The following is a 25,506-nucleotide window of genomic DNA, read 5'->3' as shown; positions in this document are numbered from 1 at the left end:
AATTACTCACTTACACAGATTAGTTTCCTCAACATTTTTGTATACGCAATTGGAAACTTAAACTATTCTCTATCAAGCAAATATATTTGCAAGTTTTTCCGCTACGGTGAGCAATCGCTTTAGTATGTGGAGTAACTAGTTAAGTAACTGGTTTATTCGTTTTATTTTTTTAATAATTGTTAACCAAACATTTTATATGTATCTGTGAGTATTTGTTGTCGCGATGAAAGAAAGTTACATTTTTATAATTTTTTGTTTGGAAGCAAACGAAATTCGCTTTCCTTGCTTTAAATCCTTTTTTACAACAGCAGCAGCAGCCATCTTCAAGCCGTTGAGCTCAAAAATACAAAAGTTCAAAAAAAATAAATAAATACAATAAAATACTTAACGGTTATAGCAGCACAATATCGGCGATTCCGGCAAACGAACAGCTGCTTAAGTGGAAACGGAATTTTACAAAATTTCAGATCAAAACCTAAAACAATAAGGTAACTGGTTCGGGAATATACAGACGGACATGACTAAATAAACTTAACAACGCACGGTTTTCATTTATAAATATATTTTTTTGTTTCCTCCGATATTTTTTGCTGGGTGCTACAAGCTTCTTGGCAAAGTAAAACTTAATAGGTATAAAAGTACCTTTCTACACACAAGTTGCTAGACTCCTCAAGCAATAAACTTATATTCTTTGGTACTTTGGTGCTCTACGTTTGATAAGTGTGTGCGCACAACTAGCCACAAAGTTCCATTTTACCCACAGTTGAGTGTATTTCTCTAACACTTTAAATTTTCTACAACAAAAACATATTCTTACTCTTCACTTTATTTGCTGTTTGTTTTGAAGAAATCTTAGCTAAATATGTATTGAATAAAAGTAAATATATGCCGCTGAAGCAAGTATGTACTAAAGATGTATAGATACAGGGTGACACGAAAGAATAAAGCTTATGTGCTCACATACACTTTTGTTGAAACCAGAAAAACGCAAAATTTTCAGTGAAACAGTGTATAAGTAGCAATAAAATCTAGCACTTGCTATTGGCTTCAATATGTGTTTATTAAATCTGAGTTCAACATTCAAAAAAGGAGCACAGTTGCATTAGTTTATTGAACTACTCTATAAAGTAGATCTTTATGGACAGTCAAGTCATGGACTTCGTTACGTAAAAACGCAAGTAGATTAAGAAAAAAATATCTATAAGATAACTGACATACACTGTGACAAAAAAGTACCCGAAAATTTAACATAAAACGCAAAATATTCAATAATTCATCAATATTGATATTGTCGCCTTCAAAATAATCCCCTCCAGCTGTAATACACTTCTGGCAACGATTTGTTTAGTTCTCACAAAACTTTTCATAGGCACATTTTGGGATCGCTTCAGCTCTTTCAGCGAATTTTGTTTTTTGTTTGATCGACTGAAAACGGATTCCATGGAATGGTAGTTTCAGTTTGGGCAACAAGAAAAAATCACACAGAGCCAAAACTGGTGAAAACGGTGGTTAATCGATTGTACTGATTGCGTTCTTGACTTTAAATTCGGTCACAATCGTGGCTCAATGCGATGGTACGTCATCATCATGTAAAATTCATAAAATGCTCTTCCACAATTCCGGCCGTTTTCGACGGATATTCTCACGCAAATACCTCAATACGACCAAATAGAACTCCTTATTGCACATCTGTCTATCCGAAACAAATGCATGATGCACCAAATCAAGAATGTCGAAACAACAATGAGCACCACTTTAAATTCTGAGCGGCTTTGCCGTTGTTTTTTTGATTGCTTGCTAACCAGTCAAACTCATAAACTCATTTCTCATCGGCAGTTATAATGCACTCCATGAATGTGGGATCGGAATTCGCACGATCAAGCATGTCCAAAGAGGCCTGCTTACGACACACTTTTTGAAAACAATCAGCTTTATCGGTTCAAGTCGAGCAAGAATGCGTTTCTTCCATTTCTCTAACACTTGCCTAAAGCCTTTCAAGCACCATATCCTTCACTTTTTTATAATAGTCATCAGTTGAAGCGGTCGAAGATTGGCCAGAATGAGACGTTTCTTCAATGATCTTGCTCTCAACCATCTTTGAGGGCTTTGTGCCACTCGTAGGTGTGTGTTTTCGATAAAATTGAATCACCGTAAACCAATATTTTCCAATATTCTCAACGATTCCTCATACGAAGTTTGGTTAGAAATACAAAATTTGTAAAAATCGCAACTCATTACTGAGGTGTACCAACTTAAACAGCTGCTGTAAACAAAATGGTTAGCCGATCGCGCTCATATTTGGCATAGTAATTAAGGACACTCCTTAAACTTTTTGGAATATCATTTACCGGGTCCGGGTGCTTTTTTGTCACAATGTATTTGAGCCAGCCCTGAAGAGCCAAGCCAATTTTTTCAATGAAATAAAAATCTACATTACTGTTATTAACCTTGAAAAAATCATGCACTGCTTGAAAAAAGTAATGAACTTGGTTTCTGAAGTTACATATTCGTGGCCTGTTTCGACCTACAATATCTTACATATCGTCACCTGAAATGCAAAATAACGTAACATCACTTTTCGTAGGTTTACAGGAGAAGCAAAAAACTGTATAAAAAGAAAACCACTTGAGATATTGAAACAAAATTTTCAAATCTGAATTAACATGAACCTATAAGTATATTTTAGAAAAAAAATAATGAAAAAATTAAGCAAATTTTATAGTAGGTGTCTTACGTTATTTTGAATTTTCATTTCTGAAACAAAATAACGTATGATCAATCTAAATTTGTATAAAGATTAAAAATTTGAATATTAATACTTTTTTTTAATTTTAAATAAAAACAGTTGCAAGTTTTTTAATATTTCATGTTATTTTTATTATTATTATGTACATAAGTACCAGAAAAATTTAAATATTTCAAGCTAAAAAATGAGGATAATGTTTAATTATTATTTATTTAATAACTAATTATTCAAAAGGTATATTATCATAAAAGTAATAACAGTCTACTGAAATTAAAGCTTCTAGGTCCTGCAGATGTTGCCATTTCCTCTTAGTTATTGTTAAACTTTGCAATAGAATAGGCTGCTGAATTCCTAAAAAAGCACGGGTCTGATTACTTGGATCATGGAGTCCCTAAACCGAACTCTAGCGGCTCCTTCTCTACCCATATTCCGAGGGAGTTGTGAGTGGGAAGAAGCCGTTGGAGAAAAGTTACAGTGAGCTTCTTCATGGATGGGTCAAAGGTGGAGGGCTCTACTGTCAGGAGCTCTCTATCAACTCCAGTTTCTCCAACTTCCTGGTGATATTGCAGTGTCTTCCAGGCCGAGATTGGAGCCATTAAGGTAGCAGTAGATTTACTACTCCGGAGTGCACCCTCCTTCAGAGGAGTGACCATCGACTCCAGATAGCAGAGCGGCGATTCCAGCCTTGAACTCATTAACAATGAGAGAATTCAGAGCTGATCGAAGACCTAACCTCGCTATCAGTAGCATCGAGTGCCTTTGTGATAAGAATGATATGAGTGCCAGACCACAGCAGAATTGCAGGAAACATGAGCTAGCAAGAAGAGTCTTACCAGACGCCATCTGCAGAAGCTGTATGGAAAAAGATTAGGTGGAAAACAACTCAACGCTTCCTTCTTGGCTGTCTTGAGTTAGGGAAGGTCAGGACTTAATCACTTGGGGGCGCATACCTTTTCAGACATCCCACCGAACTGGCGGGAAGCGTTTTGTTAATTTATAAGTTCGAACACAGGAGTTATTCTTTTCTATGGTCTCACAAAGGATTACATATGCACATATATGTATATAGTAGTCCACGTTCGATCAACGATGTAGCCTAAACTTACCAAAGCACATTGAACTTAATCACTAAAAATAAACATAAACAATAAATTAAGGCTAACTTCGATATAAAACAAGAAAACACTCTGTTATATTTACATACTTTAGTGATGATACGTTATTTTGTTTAACGAAATCAAGCACTTGATGATACGTTTTTTTTTGAATTTTTAATATAGCTTGGGTATTTTTGATCGCAGAAGCTTAAAATTTGCGACACATATGTAATATGATGTGGTGAATCGTAATCAGTAAAAAACTCAATTTTGAATTTTTTGATGATACGTTATTTTGCATTTCAGGTGACGATATGTAGATACATCCATGCGAAGATCCATGCGAAGTGTAGTGTTTCCTACCGAAATAGATTATCATGTCAGGTTTATACTGTAATTATAGCGAAAACTGGAAAATATATATGTTTTGGCGGAATTCTTAATAACCCGAAAGTCTTCTGCTTTTCCAGCGATTCTTTCTAGATATCTCAACTACATCGATATATGCTGATAACATCGAATAAATGGTCTGACGAGCCAAAATCACGCAATTGTACTTCTGATGTCAGCTCAATGAACTTCAACTGTTCAGCTTTAGGATTTACGGCAGCCATTTATAGTTAGTTTAGAGCTGCACTTATTTTTGCAGGGAGATCGTTAGTAGAAGAAGAAGAGCTAAGACGTTTTGGGTTTCTAACAGCTTTTTGCAACAAAGAAGCTACCACAATATATCGCAGGCGGAAGCGGCAGTTGAGGAGAACATAAACAACGCATTTTCTTTCCTAAATAGTGCGAACAACTTCACAGAAAAAGTCGCAGTGTCTGTCAAGCAATCCGTTGCCGTTTTCGGTCAAGGACTGTTCCAAAAAGAATTTCCAAAATTGTTTGGAAAATATTTGCTGCCACCACAGGTTAAGTTAGATCAGGTCTATGGTTGGATACAGAACCGTTGAATCCCACCTGAACAGACTTCCGTTCTTTCTGTCCACTCTGGAAAGTGGATCACCAGATCTTCATATATCGAAGTATCGAAGTAACGTTTTGGGCTCACCATACTTAAATTTATTAAGCAATTCTAGTCACTACGCTAGATTCTCCAAATATGTGTCTATCGAGATACCTTAATCTCGGTCTGGCAAAAGCCTGGTAATGGACAGAATATTTAATATTCAGCCGTCCTGCATGTGCACGTATTGAACAGTCTACAATCGCACAAGTCCTGGGTTTTGAGCAGCGCTTACCGAGCTCACTGGAGTTCCATAAGTACAGCGATAGAGTGAAAAAAAAACATTGGAAAACTGACTCGCTTCCTCTCGGATGTAAAAGCGTCTGACAGAATATTTAGCTGCATCGGGTGCGAACCCATTGGACACTGTCAAGTCAGTAGACTAACAATTGTGGCTTGCCAGTACTTCGAGAGACTTCAAACGGTACACTCTGCGCCAGAAGGATAGAAAGATCTGACAGTCGCACAAGTTCTGCTTATTGACCAGCAGTTGCTGAGCTCTGTGAATGTCCTAAAGTCCGAAAGTCCCACGCCAAAACGCAAGAGGTCAACGGAAAAACGACTAGCTTTCAATCACTTGAAATTGCGACACTTTGGTTTTTCCGCTACAACAGCAACAACAAAAATTCGATGTATCGTTTGGCAAACAGTGGGCTAATCAACGGGTAATAAATATAATTTTTTATGGATTTAGCATCACTTCCTTCAACACTCACTAATTTTTAACGACAAAGCGCATTGAAAATTCACCACCTCTAACGCACAGATTGCAATTTAAGCGAAAGCACGCTATAAATATGAAATTTCGTCATTGCTTCCTGTCACCCTGTATAAAATTATGCTTGCGTGTGTGTATGTATGTATGTGTATGTATGTGAAAAAGGGTCAAACTTCCTGCCTTAAACCTCAGCAACTTCAACATGTCGGACCCTTGCCAGCAGCGCTTAGACACACACAAACATGTAGGTATATGTACAGCGCGCTCGTCAATGCCATTTGCCCATGTCCTGCTCTATGGCATTAGTTTTCTTCCAGCTACAAATTGTAATTGATGAGCAAAAACAAAAAAAGTAAAAAAAACAGGGACAGTGAAGTGCAGAAACTTGGCAGCAAAAGTAAAATAAAAAACGTAAACAAAACATTTTATCTCAGCTTACATTTTACTTTGGTTTTATGCTTTCCTCTCTCAACATTTCTTCTACCTGTTTGCATACTTAATATGTAATGGAAATAGAAGCAAAAACAAAAATAAGTAAAGCAATAACAACGACAACGAGCAATCATTGCAGCAGTGCAGGGTAAAAGTGCCGTTTGCTCGGCTTGCAACGGAAATATGCACGACATGGTGGAATCTTGCAGTTTTCAGACGGACTTAAATGACTTTCTTGCTTGCTGCTTCTATGTACAACCAATTATTCCACTTCAATTTAGTGCCGGCGCTGGCTTTTTTCTTTAACTTGGATTTTATTCTTATTTTTATTTTTTTTATATTTTATTTTTTGTTTCAATTTTTCATTGTTATTCTTGTTCTTGTCGCTTGCATGCTGATAACTGTTTTTTGCAATAAATTTTGCATCTGCACCGTTATTAGTTTTCCACTTGTTTTGGCATAATTAACGAAGTGTACACGACTACACACGCACACATACTAATTAACATATTGATTACGCTGAAATAACAGTTAGAGTTTTTGATTTATATTTCTTGGATTTGTTTTGCGTGGCAGCGTTGCTTTTGCGCTTTTACCGTAAACTTGATTAATTACTCTACGGTTGAATCTCGGATTTCTAAGTTTTCATTTTTTGCTACTTTTGCGTTTATTTCTGTTTTTCAAAGTGTTTGTTGTTCATTTTCTTAGTTTTTACTTTTGTTTTTTTTTCTAAGTATAATCTTGTTTACCAAGTTTCTCTCTTTTTACCAAGTTTCTCTTTTTTTCTAAGTTTTTCTTTTTTCTTCTAAGTTTCTCTTTTTTCTAGGTTTCTCTTTCTACCAAGTTTCTCTTTTTTCTTCCAAGTTTCTCTTTTTTTCTAAGTTTCTTTTTCTTCCAAGTTTCTCTTTTTCTTCCAAGTTGCTCTTTTTTTCTAGGTTTCTCTTTTTACCAAGTTTCTATTTTTTTTTTAATTTTCCATTTGTGTGTTTTCAAAGTTTTTATTCTAAGTTTTTGCCTTTTCCTGTTTTTCTAAGTTTTTTGCTTAGAATTCCTAATGTGCTTATTTGTGAATTAATTAACCGTTTGATTGCATGGCGTGGTCGGCACGGGTGGACTTATTTCAGTTTTAGCATCCTTCAACTGTTTACTTACCGCTTCGACTTCTTTGAATACGCGTATTAAGTTCTTCCCCGCCACTTTCGCTATATCCGCCTCGGTCCACTTATCGGACTCAAGCAGCGCGGCAAAAAGATGTGGATATTTCGAAACGTCCTCCAGTCCTTTGGGTACGCTGTGTTGCATCCGTAGGTACATATAAAGAGATTAGGCAAAAGAAATAAATATTTGAATATAAAATTTAATTTTTTTAACGTTATTATGATAATTCTTGTAGCGAATCAAATCAACATATTAATTATATACAACAGAAACTATTATCCAAAAAGCCCCGCCTCGCCCGGTCTAATTCGCAAAAGTTGCGGAGAGTGGGCGCACAACTGCTAAAATCCGTTGGAAGACCTGCTAAGTGTGCATTTTCCAGGCAGTAAGGACGAGGTAAGTCCTAGTTACGAAGGGAGTAATGCAGTAAACGTTCGTGAACACAAATTTACCGAGAATAAAGTAGAATAGGCAATTCGCTCATTCGACCCATACAAGTCTTCCGGTAGGGACGGAATCATTACAGCAATGCTACAGAATGCGCTCTGTCTACCCATGCCAAGGCTAAGGGCGATGTTTAAGGGAAGCTTGAAGTGCAGCTATGAGCCACACTTATGGGAAGAGGCTAGGGTAGTTTTCATACCGAAGGCAGGTAGGCACAATCCCACCTACTTAAAAGAGTTTAGAGCCTAGAATACACTGGTAATTAATATCGAAAGGGCTCTTTAATATAAGGAATACGCTTTTAAAGCATTTTTGGACATTTCTGGAACGTTCAACAACGTCCATATGGAATTTATTCTGAACAGTATCCAGTCAATACAGTCAATAGGTGTTGAATTTGCTATACAATGCTGGTTTAGAAGCCTGTTGAGTTCTAGACGGATAAAAGCAGAATGGAACAACGCTAAAATGACCAATGAAATCAATAGGTCTCCGCTTCTATTGACAGCTGCTAAAGAAGGCGAGGCCCCTAAGATAGTGCCATATGCGGACAACATTGCCATCTTAATAACGGGTAGGTGTCTATAGTACATTAACAGTATTATGACCACCACTCTCAATACAGTCCAGAATCCGGAGAAAACAGATCTGTTTGTGTTCACCAGAAAGCACAAAGTTTCTCTATGTAGGTTCTCTACGATAAATGGGCCACAACTCTCTCTCAAAGACCCCATAAAGTACCTTAGGAGTAGTCTTGGACAGCAAACTGCTGGGGAAGCACAACGTTGAAGAATAAGTAAGGAAAGCTAACAATGCTTTATATGCGTGTAGGCAGATGCTCGGCACAACCTGGGGGCTCCCTCGCGCTTTTATGTACAGGTTCTACATAGCTATTGTGAGACCAATTCTGCTCTACGATGCCGTAGTATTGTTAACTACGCGCAACATTCTAAATATCTACACGGATGGCTCGAGAATGGAGGATAGAGTTGGTGCAGGAATATACTGTCTAGAGTTAGACATTAAGTAACCTTTTAAGCGCCAAATCAATGCCACTAAGGCTTCGAGAGCAATGAAATAGTGGACGAGATTCCCAAGAAAGGTGAGCGGCTAACATCTGAAAACGTGATCAACATTAGGAAACCCATGACAATCTCCAAGAAAATCAAAACTCGATAGAACGAGCTACCTGAATAGCGGCAACCCTTGTGTATTATTGCTGGTCAGCGACGTCACGGCAAGCGGCAGGTTTACATCTTCGCATAAAATCTATCTAATAAAAGTGGCCTTACAGTTAAAAAGGAAACCCCAATTGTTCTCACGATCTCTGTTTGAATGACAGAAAGTCACTTGCTTGACCTCGAGTTGGTCATCAGAGTGGTCCAAAAAATTTGCAAGTAGTTATATAGTTTTTACAGCAGGTCGATTTTTTTTCCTGAAATCAAGTAGAGCATTTCGGGATGTTCCACGAACCATACTTACAAAGTTGTTTAGAATATACCGTATAACATTGAACGCATACGTGATTTTTCTGTTTTTTTTTCAGTTTCCCGTAAATCAATCCGCTCTAGCTATATTCATCATTTGCCTTAAGTCCTTAAAATACAAACTGATAATATGAATAACATGTGTCGAAAGGACTTCATGTAGTGCTCTTCAATTAAAGCTCTTAATGAAAATATTAGACGAGATGAAGACTTCATTTTGAAATGTGCTCATCCGATATGTAAGAATAACTCCTATCTATCTCTAGAGTTGCAACTGTATCTCATTTAAGCAGGTACTGTTAGGCTTTTCTTGACATAGAAGGGTTCTTCAAAAATATAGAAATAAGCACAATTCTTCTTTCTCTGTCATATGCCGGCATATACGACATGATTTGCAGATGGACACGATCGCGGCTTGTGAACTGAGTGATTATAGCAACGAATGGCTCAGCAACACGAAGAAGCCACGTAAGCAGAGGCGCTCATCAAAGAGGTGTTCCTTCCCGCTTAAATGGGTCTGGCAATGAACGAGGGCAAGACGAAATATCTCCTGTCATCAAAAAAACAGTCGTCGCACTCGCGACTTGGCACTCACGTCACTGTTGACAGTCATAACTTTGAAGTTGTAGATAATTTCGTCTATCTTGGAACCAGCGTAAACACCACCAACAATGTCAGCCTAGAAATCCAACGCAGGATAACTCTTGCCAACAGGTGCTACTTCGGACTGAGTAGGCAATGGAGAAGCAAAGTCCTATCTCGACGAACAAAAACCAAACTCTATAAGTCACTCATAATTCCCGTCCTGCTATACGGTGCAGAGGCTTGGACGATGTCAACAACTGATGAGTCGACGTTGCGAGTTTTCGAGAGAAAAGTTCTGCGAAAGATTTATGGTCCTTTGCGCGTTGGCCACGGCGAATATCGCATTCGATAGAACGATGAGCTGTACGAGATATACGACGACATTGACATAGTTCAGCGAATTCAAAGACAGCGGCTACGCTGGCTAGGTCATGTTGTCCGAATGGACGAAAACACTCCAGCTCTGAAAGTATTCAACGCAGTACCCGCCGAGGGAAGCAGAGGAAGAGGAAGACCTCCACTCCGTTGGAAGGACCAAGTGGAGAAGGACCTGGCTTCGCTTGGAATATCCAATTGGCGCCACGTAGCGAAAAGAAGAAACGACTGGCGCGCTGTTGTTAACTCGGCTATAATCGCTTAAGCGGTTTCTACGCCAATTAAGAAGAAGAAGAAGGTATTGAATGGAACACTCCTACAACTCATTGCAGGAAGAGTGAAAGCAATAGCAAATGTAGACGAAATAGTGATCATGATATCAGTACTGCTTCCTTCCACAATCAGTGAAATTACGGAAATTGCGCTACGAAGGTTACATTTATGGGCTGAGTACAGCGGAGTTGATGTTAACCATACTTAAACAAAACTAATGCTTTTCACACCATAATAGCTCGATTCAGTCTTCCCTCACTCCCTGGTTCAAGAATTCTTCTGACTCCTCACGGCATAGTACCCAGGAACTTAAATTGATTACAAACTGAAATGGAAACTATGATTAAATCCAGAGTAATCAGCAACTATAGAAGAGATTTCATAACTTAAGTTCCCGGTCACAGGAACATTTTCGGCAAACAAAATGCAGACGAGGCGAAGTCCACTGGCAACGATTGAATATTAAATAACTTCTAGAAGATACAGAAAGCAATATACACGGATATTCACGGCTTTACTTGCTTCTTGATACTACAGACTAATTCAAACTCAGTCAACAACTGCAGGAATGCTTTAAGCTCACTTGTCAACTCCACTTGTCCATAATTTGGGTTCGCGATCACAGGAATACTTTCGGCAACAAACTGGTGTGCGAGTTTCGCAAAGCAAGCATCTTCTTTAAACAAGTCTGAAGCGGAGCCACTACCCGCAAGGGACAATCAAAACAGAGCTTTTAAGAATTTTGAACAAAGCCCACAATGCAAATGGAGCAGAACAACAAACTGCCCAAATGTCACAGAAATAGAATCAATTACCTACTATTTACGTCCAGAAACATTATATATAGACTTACAGCTACTATGAAGTGGTACTGGCCTTTTGGAGAACATACGCTGTCTTATAACAAATCTCAAAATTAATCAGTATATAATGGAATTAAAAAAAGGGCAATAGTCTGAGCGAAATAAAATGATAATCACGACGTAGTTAATCACATTTAATCAAGCATATTTGAGCCAATCCAAATATATTTATATGGTAGCTACATAACGTTTGAGAGAAAACTAAAAAGCATATTGATCTTAAGGATCAATTATTTCTCACTGAGTCATTCCTATACTTTCATTAGTGAAAGTAATTTGTATAAACGAGTAAATGAGGAAATTATAGATTATATAAGAGATAGTAAAGCTAAGCCAAAAATCTATTTATATAATTCATGTTAATTGTAAAACTTCGTTTTAAGTTATTCCCTCATATTTACATCTTTAACAGTTAGCACTAATATAAATACATTAAAATACTTACAGATTAACACCATCGTAACCCGCACCAATGCCGACGTGATCCACACCGGCAACTTCTCTTATGTGATTTATGTGCACTGAAATCGAAATGATGCAACAACAGAAAAGAATTTTTATTATTAATGAAAAAATATTATGAGTTAAGGTTGAATCAGCTGAAGAAGAAAAATATTATTACAGTGGAGCCACAATCTATATGAAATATGAAAGCACACATTGATTACGTATACGCCATGTAGCCCCACATTTTAGTTGAATGCTAGACAGTCATTTTGCTTGGTAGCTATATACTATAGTGATCCGATCTGAACAACATATTCTGAGTTTGTAACATTGCTTTGGACAATAATCCATGCCAATTTCCTGAAGATATCTTGTCAAATAAGAAAGTTTTCCATACAAGCACTTGATTTATATCGATCAGTTTGTATGACAGCTATAAGCTATGGTGATTGAATCTGAACAGTATATTCAGAAAATGTAGCTCTTTCTTGGGCAACAACAGATGCCAAAATTTGTGAAGATGTCTCATACAATAATAAAGTTTTCCATACAAGTACTGAATTTGGACCGATCAATTTGTATGGGAGCTATATGCTATAATGGTCCGATCTAAACAATTTTTTTTGAAGATTATACCGCTGCTTTGGGCAATAACTCCTGTCGAATTTCTTGAAGATATCTCCTCAAATAAAAAAGCTTTCCATACAATATCTTAATTTTGAACGATCACTTTGTATAACTGCTACATGCCTTAATGGTTCGATATCGGTGATTCCGACAAATAAGCAGCTTCTTGTTAAGAAAAGGACATGTGAAAAATTTCTGATTGATAGCTCAAGATCTGATGGAATAGTTCGCATATATACAGACAGACCGACAGACAAACGGACATGGCGTAATCGACACAGCTCGTCGCGCAGATCATTGTATATATATATATACTTTAAAGGGTCCCAATTTCAAATTTAGTAATTAGTAAGCATTTTGTTTTGTGGACTACACTAATTTTGGTCTAATATCTCGAAACATAACATTTCCATAAGTTACTCATACGCTCCGTCCTGCTACCTTAAAACAGTCAAAAGTTTGTGGGGTGATTTAACAACTAATACATTTATGATAATCCTTAAAATTTTGCCATGTTTTTTTTTTTATAAATATAATGGAAATTAAAAGTAAATTTATTTAATTGCTCTGCTGGAAATTATGATTTATGCCAATAAATATTTGCTTAGACATAACAATGCTGGACGTTAGTCAAAAACATGTTTCATTTTTATTTACCATAAATTATGCACACAAATGCCATGAGTGTTTAATATTTGCTTAATTTAGACAAATACCGAAATGCTTAAAACCATTAAATAGACTGATTCACTAACCAAATTAGCTAATTTTCGCAATAAAATCGCAATGAAATTTATGTGCTTGTTACGTGCTCACGTGTTTTCTATGTTTTTATATAACTTTAGGGTGTGCTTTATTTCCCAAGCTAATTTTTTGTGTTGCAAACGCCAACTGAAGTTGCAGTTTTTGCCCCAAAAGGCATTGTTCAAAGTAAAAAAGTTCTTTATTTTTCCATTTGACCCGTGCCTAACATGCAATTCTTTGATCAAATGCAATAAATATTTAATCTCCAAAGCAAAAATACTTAAAATTTTGAAAAAAATTTAATTTTATACACAATTCTCCGCTCTTTAAGAAGGGCCTTCATAATTTTTTTTCTTGTAAAATCAACTTTTTACACGTTAAATTTATGCATCAAATGTCCTGTATGCATGTAGTACACCATGTAGTATGAGCAACTATATTCATATATAGTACACCATTTCGTATGAGTAGCTGCAGTCGTATGTACTTAGTACACCTTGACGTATGAGCAACTATATTCATATATAGTATGAGTAACTGCAGTGGTATGTATTTAGTACACCATGTCGTATGAGCAACTGTATTCATATATAGTACACTATTTCGTATGAAGAACCATAGTCATATGTATTTAGTAGGTACACCTTGACGCATGAGCAACGCATAATTTGTGAGGCACTCAATACATTTAAGATATGACTTCAACTGCGTATAACTTTTAAACTAGTAATGTTATGGAAAAAATCATTAAAACCTTTTTTGTGGAGCGACAAATTTTGCAGTCAAATATTATTTTCTGAAAGTTGTAAGTTGACTTTTTTAATGCAAAATATCAACAAATCTCATCGTATTTACGTGTGATATCTATATATCTCATTTAGTGAGTTTAGTAACTCGATCTGAAAAATTTCTTCAGAGATAGCACAGTTGCCTGAGATAATAACGCATGCGTAACTTCGTTAAGATAACTCCTAAAAAAATATTTCCATTCAAGCACTGCCAGCGTTCAGTTTGTATGGCTGTTGTATGCTATAGTGGTCCGATATGATCAATTTCTTGTATCGTAGTTTTAGAAAGCTAACACTACCAAATTTCGTGAAGATATCTTCCGAGCATACAGTTTGTACGACACTTGCATATGTATATGCCATAATGGTGCGATACCGGCCTTTACGTAAAGTGAGCAGCTTATTGATTGCAAAAAGACGTGTGCAAAATTTCAGATAGATAACTCAAAAACTGAGGGACTAGCTCCGTTATATACAGACGAACGGCTAAATTTACTCAGCTGGTCCTTTATATATACTTTATAGTGTCTCAAGCGTTTTCTTTTTGGTGTTACAATCACCGTGGCGAACTCAATAAACCCTGTTCAAGGTGTAAAAATCAGCTATATAAATAAAGAACACCCTAATGTATATACATTTCTGTGCTTTTGTTTGTGTGTGTTGTATGCCTGTTGTGCAAAACAATTTATGCGACATGCACAGCAATTTGTTGCTTATTAAAATTTTGCATAGCCAATAGATTGAGGTTTTGTACAAATTTTAGTTTTATTGCTGTTGTTGTTGCTGTTATTGTACTCCCACTGGATGTCGTTTTAATGCGATACAACATTTTTCTAATTTTCCCTTTACTATTTTTGTTGGCTTTTTGGCATGCATACACAGCCTCCTGTCGCTCTACAACAATGTCATTTGTGCGCGAAGTAAATACGTGTGTTTGTGTGTGTGTGCATGCAATGTGCGCTTGGCATATAACAACAGTTGCATCGATTTTGCATTTTATCTGAATATTAATATGATATTGACTTTGGTATTTTATTGCGTATCTGCTACAAAATATGCATAAATTTGTATGTGTGTGCGTTTGTACGGGCGTGTGTGTGTGTGTGTTAGCATATAAGATACTCATATTTACATACCAATAACATCCTCGAGTGTCGCCTGACTCGAGCAGCTAAGAAAATGTGGATAGAATGCGACCATCACCAGACCGCCGTTGACTGCCTGCAAGGATGCCAAACAAACCAAATGTGTGCATACATACAAATATAAGGCAACTAAAAGCATATATACAATATGTAAATATATATTTATTTAAAACACTTTATGTGATTGTGTTTTTAGGTTTGTGTATGTGTGTGTTGGAAATATGCAGCCTGCTGCAGTTGCCAGTACTTCCGAGCATTCCACGGCACAACAGAGTCATTTTGCGAGCCACGCACACACACTCACACAAATATCTTACTGTGTGTGTGTGTGCAAGGCAAACAGAGATAAGGGTAGATCAAATCGTCTGCACTGGTTAAGTGTGTCCTTCACAAAATTTAAGCGCTACGAATTTTTTAAAATACTCCTCTGAGGCAGCGACCAACATTTAACGTTCGCACATACATGAATATATGTGTATGCGTGGCATGCAACCAATGCACCTACAACGCTTTACGCTCACCATGCATCAGCCAAGCAGTCAACTAACTAACCAATTGATTGGGAAAGAGGACACTCGAGAGTAAAGTTGCGCGTTGCTCACTTTCCGCTGTGAAGTTGGTTGCATGAATGCAATATTTTACTGTTTTTTATACCGCAAACATACCTAGCTATGCACATGTTTGTATGGTGTGTGCTTATAGTACGCAAGGGTACAAGAGCAATTCGATAGGCCATTGAGTTTTTATACTTGCCGCGCTGCCATCTTAAATACAACACTGTGGTCCACTTAGATGGAACTTAGAGCCTTGAGCCCGCTTCTATAAATTGCTGGACAATCTAGAAATGCGGTGTTCTGGAGTTTCCTGTTCTATGTCGCAAAACCGACAGTTAGCGCAAGGGACTATGTATGTTTTGAACGAGAGATTCCAGAGACTGAAGTGGCCTTCACAGGGCGCGACAAGAAGACGAAATTCGTTTCGGGGGAGGTTTAGAATATCTTTAAACCTTGCAAGGTTCCAACCCCCGTTAGTAGCTTGGCGTAGCGCATTCCTGGTGCCAATGCTGTTCTCTCCCCACACTCTCCTCTATGCATGGCTGTGGTCCCATCATCTTAGAAGCTGCCGCAGAGCGTGCTAATTCTTCTGCCAGCTCATTGCCGGTTATCCCCTTATGCCCAGGCACCCAGATCAGGTGTACATGGTTGCAAGCTGATAGGCGGTTCAGCCTTTCTATATACTCCTTCACTAATAGCTATTTGACCTCATAAGCTGAGATCGCTTTTAGCGTCGCTTGACTATCGCAGAGTATAGCGATACGCGGGTTGCGATACTTTCGATGGAGATTTATTTCTACACACTGACTTATCTTTTTCTTGAAAGATGCTCGGAAAATTTCGCATTGGTATAGATATTTTGGTATGTGGTTTCGCAATACATGCTCCAATGCCTTCTGGTGCTTTCGAGTCGTCAGTGTGCCACTCAGTAGTACATCAAGCGGGAAGTCACTCCACCCCGCTTTACTGCGGAGACCAACTCTAAACTTCTTTGTAAAGTTTACCCTCTTCGTTACGCCATCCCTTGGAAAAAGGTCCAGTGATGTATCTGCTCTTAAGGCCTTCATATGTTGAGACGACATTATCTTCGCTTTGCCAAAGCTCTCAGCTGCCATGAGCAGCATGGTATATTTCGCAGTCTGTTTGATCACTAGATGCATGACCAAAGGCTGCGTTGCCCTCGATGCCAAAGTAACCGCTCCATAAGCGACAATGGGCCTTAAGATCATGGTACGAGTATATAGCCACCTGAAGATACCTGGCTTGAAGCACCAGGATCTGCCGGCTAGGCATCTGCATATGATGAGTGCCTTGGTGGCTCTTGACTGTGTTAATTCCATATTCCTATTTCGACCGTGAAGGTCAACTATATTGAGCCTAATATGAGGCTTAAACATTTGACCTCTTTAGGCACCTACAACTCCTAGCCACCAAGTGTAAGTGTCCATAAACTGGGAAGAGATCTTTGCATTGTAAAAGGGACGTTGGTTGTTTTTGACAGCTTGATTATGACATACACCTCGCTCCGAATCCCACTTAGGGAACTCATCTACTACTAAACTCCATTGTAGATAGAGAAGGACGAATCTTGCTCTCCCTCATAGTGGTTTCAGCTACCCGTTCGCAGTACAACCTCTATCCATCCGCATACTGGAGCCGTGTAAAAAGAGAATAGAAATAGATAAAGAATGGGTTTGTAAGGTAAGGTTAGGTCACGTTAGGTTCGACTTAACATTTCTCCTACTATCACTAACAGCTTGCTAGGAATATAGTACATGAATAGTACAACAGGTCTATACTGCCATGCCAGAGCCAATGGATTATACTTCGAAAATTTGATTTGTGCGCCAAAGGGTTCATCGATTTCATCGGTCTATAGGTTTTTTCTGTAGGCCAAACTTTCTAATCCATCTCAATGTGTATTATCAACATCAGCTCTTTGACAACATCACTCCCGCAGAACAAGGTGAATGGTTAAAAACACTCCAGTTCTGAGAGTATTCGACGCAGTACCCACCGTGGATAGCAGAGGAAGAGAAAGACCTCCACTCCGTTGGAAAGACCTGGTGGAGAAGGAACTGGCTACACTTGGAATCTTCAATTGGCGAAGGAGGAACGACTTTTTAAACTCGGCAATAATAGCGTGTGCAGTGTCTACAGCAATAAAGAAGAAGATGCATTTTCAATAACTATGCCGAAAAAACTCAGTGACTTTTCAGGCCACACTCGTACTTTCGCGCATCTCCTAAAAGTACATTTTTATTTAGATAAGTGTGTGCGCGGCCGCAAAATATTTTCCCTCTGCGGCTCAATCGAGAAGAACCCACCGGTGAGTAGTTATACTGGCGCAGTGCTCGTAACTTGCTCGCAAAATGAATTCAAATGCAATGGCATGAAAATGAAATGCCAAACTAGTAAAAGTAGTGAAAATTGCGAAAAACAAAAACAACACTAAGATATATGAGGAGTAATACTAAAAAAAAAACTAAAAAAAAAACAGCAACGACATGTAAAAACTTGTGTTAAATGGCGAAAATACAAGAATGGCAAAAACTTACAATTTTCTGCAGGACATGATCTGGCACATTGCGCGAACTGTTGCATATGGCATGCGCGGAGGAATGCGAGAATATCACAGGCGCCTTCGAGGTGCTCAACGCGTCCAACATTGTGGGCACCGAGACGTGCGACAGGTCGACAATCATGCCCAGTCGATTCATTTCATGCACCACCAACTAAGTTGCACCAACGAGTCGGCGAAAAATATGAAAAGAGACGAGAAATGTAAGCGAAAATATAAATCAGCGGAGCAAAAACAAAACAAACAAACACATAGAAAAAAATGCTATGCAGCGACAAAAATTGGTTTGCTGAGCTGGAAAAAACACGCTAGTGCAACTGTGTAAGAACGATCAGATAATGGAGGAAATTAATGGAAGGTGTGTGTGTGTGTGCTTAGCAATGAATTTTCAATGAATTATGTGATTTGTAAGTCGAATAAGAAACAAATATTGGCGCAGGCGGAAATAAATTTTAATGCATGAAAAATTTTATGTATAATACACTTCAATAAAATCAATATTATATAATTAATAAAAATTAATTAATTAAATTTGGTCACTTCGTTTTTCTAGACATGCCTAGAATTTGTTTAATTTTTAATTTTTTCATTTTCGAAAAATATTAAACCAATTTTCATCTAACTCATCTATCTCCCTCTAATTTAAAAAATTTTTATAGTTTCTTAAATTAACGGGAAAATATAATTTATTTTTATCTATTGCAAATTACAACAGTTTCCTGTTGCCAAATCAAAGGCAAAACCGAATATCCTAGACACCAAAGTATTGTATTTGATGGGTTCTGAAGGGTGTAAAAGCTACTATAAAATTATGCTGCCATTATTCCCGCAGAACTCCATACAAAAAAATCTAACTTCATTAAATAAATACCGAAAAGCTTGTGTGCACTCATCAGCCTGACTTCTGGATCGTAGAGTGTGGACGCTGAAATCGGAAAAATAGAGATATCACCCGAACACTAGCACCCATAAACAGTCCTGATAACTTTTCTTTGGAAAAAAAACTTTTGACTTTTCCATGCCTAACAATATTTTACATGTTTTCTAGTTTTGGGTTACTCTGATACTACTAAGAGCCAAACTTATTAAGACTTTGTTCATAGTTTTAAAACTCTAAATTTATTCTTCAAAATCTATATCGACTCACGAAGAATCAATGCGGTATGGGACAGTATATTATCGTGGTGCAAAAACCAAGAGTTGTCGGCCCATAAATCCGACCTCTTTCTAAGAATATCTTCATCTTGATTTTTTACCTGCTTTGAGGTGGGTCTTTCGTCATCTTTACTAAGATATTCGGCCGATTGATCGTCTGTGCCCGGATCATAAGCATAGATTCAAGACTCATCTCCAGTATTAGTAAATTTCATGATTTCCTGGTAGTCGGAAAGCATTGTTTCCTAGACGTTGATGCGACGCTTTTTTTCGAAAAAATTTAGTGAGGTTGGAAGCAATCGTGCTTTTACTTTTCTTAGACCCAAATGATCTTTTAAAATGGTTTTCACTGATTTCTCCGCCTAACCACACGGTGCTTTCTATTTCTAAAAGCACATAGATCAATACAATGCGTTGATCAGCGCCCCAAAGCATAAATGCATTCAGCACTCATACCTTGGTTCCAATTGGTTCAGGTGGATAGGGACACCTTAGCCGCCTTGGTCGGGTACGAGGTCGACCTAAAACCTCTGCCGTACTTTGGGTCCGGCACCTGGCCGCAATATGACTCCACATTGGACTGAAATTTTTCAACCCTGCCTGCATTCAAACCACAGCCATCACGAATCTCCACAAAGGGTCAAACCCAATGAGCAGATTGGAGTAAACTCCAATCATCAGTTGATGTTGATGGCCGTCCTGAACGTGCTTCGTCGTGAACGCGTTCTCGACCCTCGTTGAATATAACAGTTTCTCGCGACAAAGAATTATCAGCAAAAGCCTTCTACAACATTTTGAATATTTCGGCACCGCGAATTTGATTCCGCGTACAAAATTCAATGGGACTGCTTTGTTGAATAATTTCACTCATCGTTAAAACGCCGAATGCGCTTTGTGTACTTTAGAAAAACACGCGTATTCAAACTACTAATAGCTATTTTGATGTGACATTTGGTTGAGATGTCACTGGCGGTTATACCGATCTAGAAGAAAAAAATATTTCGTCGAATGAGTTTTCGCGCGGAATTTAAATTTAAAAGTCTTACTATTTTTTGCCCACAGTAATATAATTCAATATTTTCAGCAAAAATGTAAAAATTGTTGTTGAGTTAGTTAGTTAACTCTTAAGACCCTAACCGCAACAAATATTAATGATAACCTTTACATAGGAAAAAATTAAAAATTACCTTTTCTTAAAAACCTCTTCAAAATATTTTTCTCTGAAAGGTACCTGTCTCTCTTTTAATTTAACATTTTTTTAACCTTTATCCACGCTTATGAGGAATAACGCATAAGAACATGTATAAAGCAAGCTTTAAGTTGACACTGAACGTCTAAAGGAAATTTTTTCGGAGCTTCGACATTGACCAGCGAAGTGTAACCGCTATTAAAATAAACGTTTTTTACAACTTCTGACCTTATTTCGGCCGAGTTTTGAGGTACATATTAACCACCTCTTAGGAATAACCGTAAAGATCAAATGGCTGAAGTGAGCTGGGACTTGTATTTATTTATGCTAGAATTAAAATCTATATATTTGGCACGACTTGTTACCTATAATAATATATAATTCAGAAACACAAAGTTTCTAAAGACTTCATTTATAAGAATCCTAAAACTTGGAGACCTAAGCCATAAGTGATTATTTCGAAATTAGTGATTAACAATACCAATCCTTCTGAAGATGAAAAACTTGGCTCTGTGTTGTTCTACTGCATAGTAAATGGCTCACCAAGTAAAACCTTGGTTTTTCGGAAAGTATTATATTTATACATGATTCACAAAATGTCCAACCATGGTCATCTAGAAGGGTATTTACTGTAAAATTGAAAAATGAGGCATTTTGAGTATAATTTAAGTATAATAGTAAGGCTTTTCTATTTGAATTTCTTGTAAAGCCGTCTCAACTTAGCTGCTGGTTGGTCTTTGATAATAAGTTGTTATGTGCCACTTGGTCCGTCAGGTATTTATGGGAAGCTCTAATTTGTTTTCGACTAACTAAGTCGATTATAAAAATATTTTTCTATGCCGTCTTATTGGAAATTTAGAGTTTTGTAAAACACCGCTCACTCAATTGAATTCTAAATTTTCGCTATTGAGCTTATCACCGTAATATTAAGAAAATTGGTTTCATTTTAAGGTGGGAAAGGCGTTATATCGATAAGAATTAATCGCTACTAGTACGTTTTATTAGAGCAGCAAGGCTTCTAGATATAATACAGGCGTTTTTATTATGCTTCGCTATTAAACACTTGTAGCCAAGGAAGAAAGGTTGCGGCTGGCCTAGTGACTATAAGTCTTTTAGTGACTACTGAACTGTATTTCGGATTGTCAAACCAATAGAATTTTCACACAGACTTTACAATCAAAAGAAAAATTATTATTAAAAGAAAAAATATGCAAAACAATAAATTTATGAAGTTATTTCCACATTTCTGTAGAGTCTTATTAAAAATTAAAATTTGTTTTAACAAAATATTCCTTAGCATCTCTTCAATTTGATTACATTTCGTCATTCTGCCGTGAAATTAAAAATATATTTGTACTACATACAAAAAATACGAAAGCAAGTGTATTATATTATTCATGTTTGCCTTCCATTTCTTCAAAAAGCGCATAAATTAACACCGCATGCTTTCCACTTTACCGCGCAATAACTTACCTTGCCGAATTTGGAGAGTCCTCCAATATGTGGATATTTTCCCGGCTCGTCAACCTTACAGCAATCCGCCCTACAAAGGTAAAGCAATAAAAAATATATATATACAATGATTAACATATATTTGTATGTATGTATACATGTAGACGACAGCAAAAACGCCAAATGTGAAATACATTAATCCACATTAAAAACGCGCTGCAAGATGAACACTTCTTCACTTCTGGAAGTGGATTTCTCATCATCATAATTTGAGTGAGCGAGCGCCGGCACACATACACAAGCAACTTATATGCAAGGGAGTAAAGTGTTGCCTATCAGAAGAAGTGAAGAAATTTGTTTCAATTGAATGGTTTTGTTAACACTACATTTGAGACCACTCTCGCACTAGTTTATTGAGGATTATTTTTGCCGTTAAATTCTGACTTGGTATCGAGCAGCTTCTCTTAAAAAAAGATAAACTAAGAAATTAGCGTTTTTCGACACCTGAAGCTGGCGCGTTGAGAACGCATGTTTTGGAGATCCCTCAATCTTAGAGGCAAAAGTGCTTCGACAATTACTTCAAGGCCATACAAAAATGTATAGATCTTGATTGAATCTTGTTCTTGTTGTCTAATCTCGAAATATTGTGCTAATGCGAAAGCCGCGGAACTGACCTCTACAGGCAATTCCAGAGTCAACATCTACGTAGACAGCCAAACAGCAATCAAGGCAGTAACTTCGTATTACAAATCGGTTGGAATTGTCTTTTGGAAAGTGTGGCCAGAAGCAATCTTCAATCTTCCAACTTCACTTCTACTGGGCGCGTGGCCACAAAGGCAACAAGGACAATGAAAAAGTGTACGAGATTGCCAACAATGGTGTACGGCTAACATCCGAAAACGTGCCCAACATTGAGAAACCCACGCCTAAAATGAAAACCCGATGGAACGAGCTACCTGGGTGCAAAACTGCAAAATGCCGGTGCAAAACGGTAGTTCGGAAGTATGTACACAAAATTTCTATTGGCACTCGATAAAAGAAACCGTAAAATCATGATGTTAATACTAACTAGTCCCCGTCTGATGGCGACACACGCCCGCAAGATGGGGCTGACCGATCAAGAAGACTGCAGAAAATGCCTACAGCAGGGCACCAGGGAAACAGTGGCGCATATTTTAGGCACTTGTCCCGCATTGACAAAACTACGCTGTAAGCATCTAGAATCCACACAATATGGTACACTCTAGCAGGTATCGACAGAGAGTCCGCAGTCTGTTAAAATTCGCATCAAGTGCAGGCATCCTAAACGATGACTACTTGTGAACTCCTCTGGTAACGCAAAAGACCAAACTGGTCTATGCGTGGGTTATTGGCCTAACAGATCAATCTAACGTAACCTAATCCCGTAATATATGAGTCATCCTGGTAATAAACTCTGGGGCCTGCCTGCCCTTTTCATAGCTTCATGAACTCGACAATTTCTATAATCACACAACAAATATACTTATATTGAATTGCTTCTCATGCAGCTAAGTTGGTTTCCTTTAAGCAATATGACAGAGTCATTGTAACCGTTTCTTCACTGGGTTGCCTTTAAAAGACCTTTGGGTGTGCATGTGCGAGCATAATTTCATAGCAGATGAACTCATCAAAAAATTTTAAGTATCCACATGGATGCATGTGTCATTGAATAGGTTTATAGCATACGCCTGCCATATATTATTACGGATAATATTTATCACACACCCACAGACGTATACATATACATATATATATGCTACTATACTTACATATACGGGCTTAAATGCTTCCATTTGGCAAGCCGAAAAGAATTAAAGTTGTACTTTAAAAAGTATTAAAAGATTTGTAGTATCTCAAATCCATCCACCTGTGGCTTAATGGGTTCGCAAGGTAAGCGCCATATACTTATAAGTATGTATAAATACAAGTTTGTTACAGGAAACATTATAAGCAAGGTCGGCGGACACCACAGATATGAAAATGCGCACATTCCACATTCCTTTTTTAAACCGAAGTTAAGCTATATGCGGTGGGTAGCAGTGTGAGGCTTGGCCTCAGCAAATTGTGTTTAAAATATATTTTGAACGGTCATTAGACTCTCAATAGACAAGGTGAAATCAGACAACTGGAAATGAAAATACTGAAATCATTACCTTCACTGCCTAATATTTCTTCAGTTTGCTTTAATAATACAACAAGTCTCTATATAATATTTTTTTTAGGGATACATGAAGAAGAAGTAAAAGCTCTAAACTCTCTCATGAAAGCTACATTGTTGTCTGTCTTGACTTAAAGCTGCGTTAATGAAGTGGGGTTCTCTTAACGTAATGAAATCATTAACAATAAGACTCGACCCTCCGATTGACTTATTCGAACTTATGCTCCAGAAGTATAATAATGGATGATACAAATAGAGGTACTTTCTTTAATAACATGTGATGTTATCTTTGTTCCGTATTATTTGACATTTTATCTTGGAAAGACTTACGTCCAAACAACGTTTACAAACCGTTCAACTTTATTACGAAATTCACGTTTCTCATAAGTATAAACGGCCTACTGAGCATACTATTCGCAACACCATCACCCATCTTCAGACCCAGCATTCATTATTGGATAATATTCGACCGAATAGATCACGTCCAGCTTGCAGTGAAGAAAATACAGCAGCCGTAGCTGAGAGTGTACACAAAGACCGTGGAGAGTCAGTTCAGCACCGTTCTCAGCAACTCAAACTGACGTATAGGACGACTTGGCGCAGTTTACGTCGAGATCTTAAATTGAAAGTGTACAAAATTAAGTTCGTACAAGAACTCAAACCGGTCGACTTTCTCTAGCTACATCGCTTTAGTCTATGGGCTCCTTAAACGTTCCAAAAAGGCTTTTCATGCCAATTTTATTCAGCGATGAGGGCCATTGCTGACTAGATGGGTAGTTAAACAAGTAGAATTGCCGCATTTGAGACGAAGAGCAATCTGAGGAGATTCTAGAAATGATTTTTCGTCCAGAATAAAACACCGGTGTGTGCCGGTAGAGTCTTATTCGCCTTTACTCGCGTAGACACCGCTTACGCGGTTATCACCGTTAATCAACGGTCCATATTTTCTCAAAAATGCATGTCGGTGAGAACGTAACCGTCTATTTGTTACCTGAAATTGAAGCTCGTGATCTCGGCGAAGTTTGCTTTCAACAAGATGGTGCCACTTCCCACACATCACATCAATTAATGAATCTATTGAGAGAATACTTCGATGAGCAGATAGTTTTATGTTTTAGGCCGGTCCATTGGCCACCAATTGAAATCATACCGTTAGACTTTTTCCTGAGGGGATATATAATGTGTAAAGTCTATGCGAACAATCCCGCTTTGATTCAGGCCTTGGCGCAAAATATCACGCGTGTACGAAGATAGCTAAAACAGATGTATAAATGACTTTTATATATCTTTTGTTCGTCAGCCTATCCGAAACAAGAACTGCATACACGAAATACCATAAGCCAAAAATGTAAGAAATACATATTGCTGTTTCTTTGAGATAATTCTTTCGATAATGTTGTCGAGTACTATTCTCTGTACATTGAAACAGGGGATGAGTACCAAAGTAAGCCTTAAGACGAA

General features: G+C 37.6%; 1 protein-coding gene across 4 annotated transcripts in view; it reads right to left on the bottom strand.

Moving 5' to 3' along the window:
* The window catches only part of LOC120778857 (dipeptidase 1), a 119,225-nt gene that overhangs the window by 5,794 nt on the left and 87,925 nt on the right, over positions 1–25,506 (bottom strand). For 3 of the 4 annotated variants that reach the window (XM_040110897.1, XM_040110904.1, XM_040110888.1), the window contains 5 exons: positions 21,888–21,957; positions 18,048–18,224; positions 14,927–15,011; positions 11,630–11,705; positions 7,152–7,290 (listed from right to left, as the gene is read on the bottom strand). In XM_040110897.1, coding sequence (XP_039966831.1) covers positions 7,152–7,290; positions 11,630–11,705; positions 14,927–15,011; positions 18,048–18,224; positions 21,888–21,957 — 547 coding nt within the window. Of the gene's footprint in view, positions 1–6,970; positions 7,291–11,629; positions 11,706–14,926; positions 15,012–18,047; positions 18,225–21,887; positions 21,958–25,506 lie in introns of those variants that run through there. The other variant, XM_040110914.1, reaches the window with a different exon arrangement.

Source organism: Bactrocera tryoni, chromosome 1, assembly GCF_016617805.1.
Source record: "Bactrocera tryoni isolate S06 chromosome 1, CSIRO_BtryS06_freeze2, whole genome shotgun sequence".
Taxonomy (NCBI): Eukaryota; Metazoa; Arthropoda; class Insecta; order Diptera; family Tephritidae; genus Bactrocera; species Bactrocera tryoni.
Note: the sequence above shows the minus strand (reverse complement) of the source record. Positions and strands in the feature narration are given on the sequence as shown.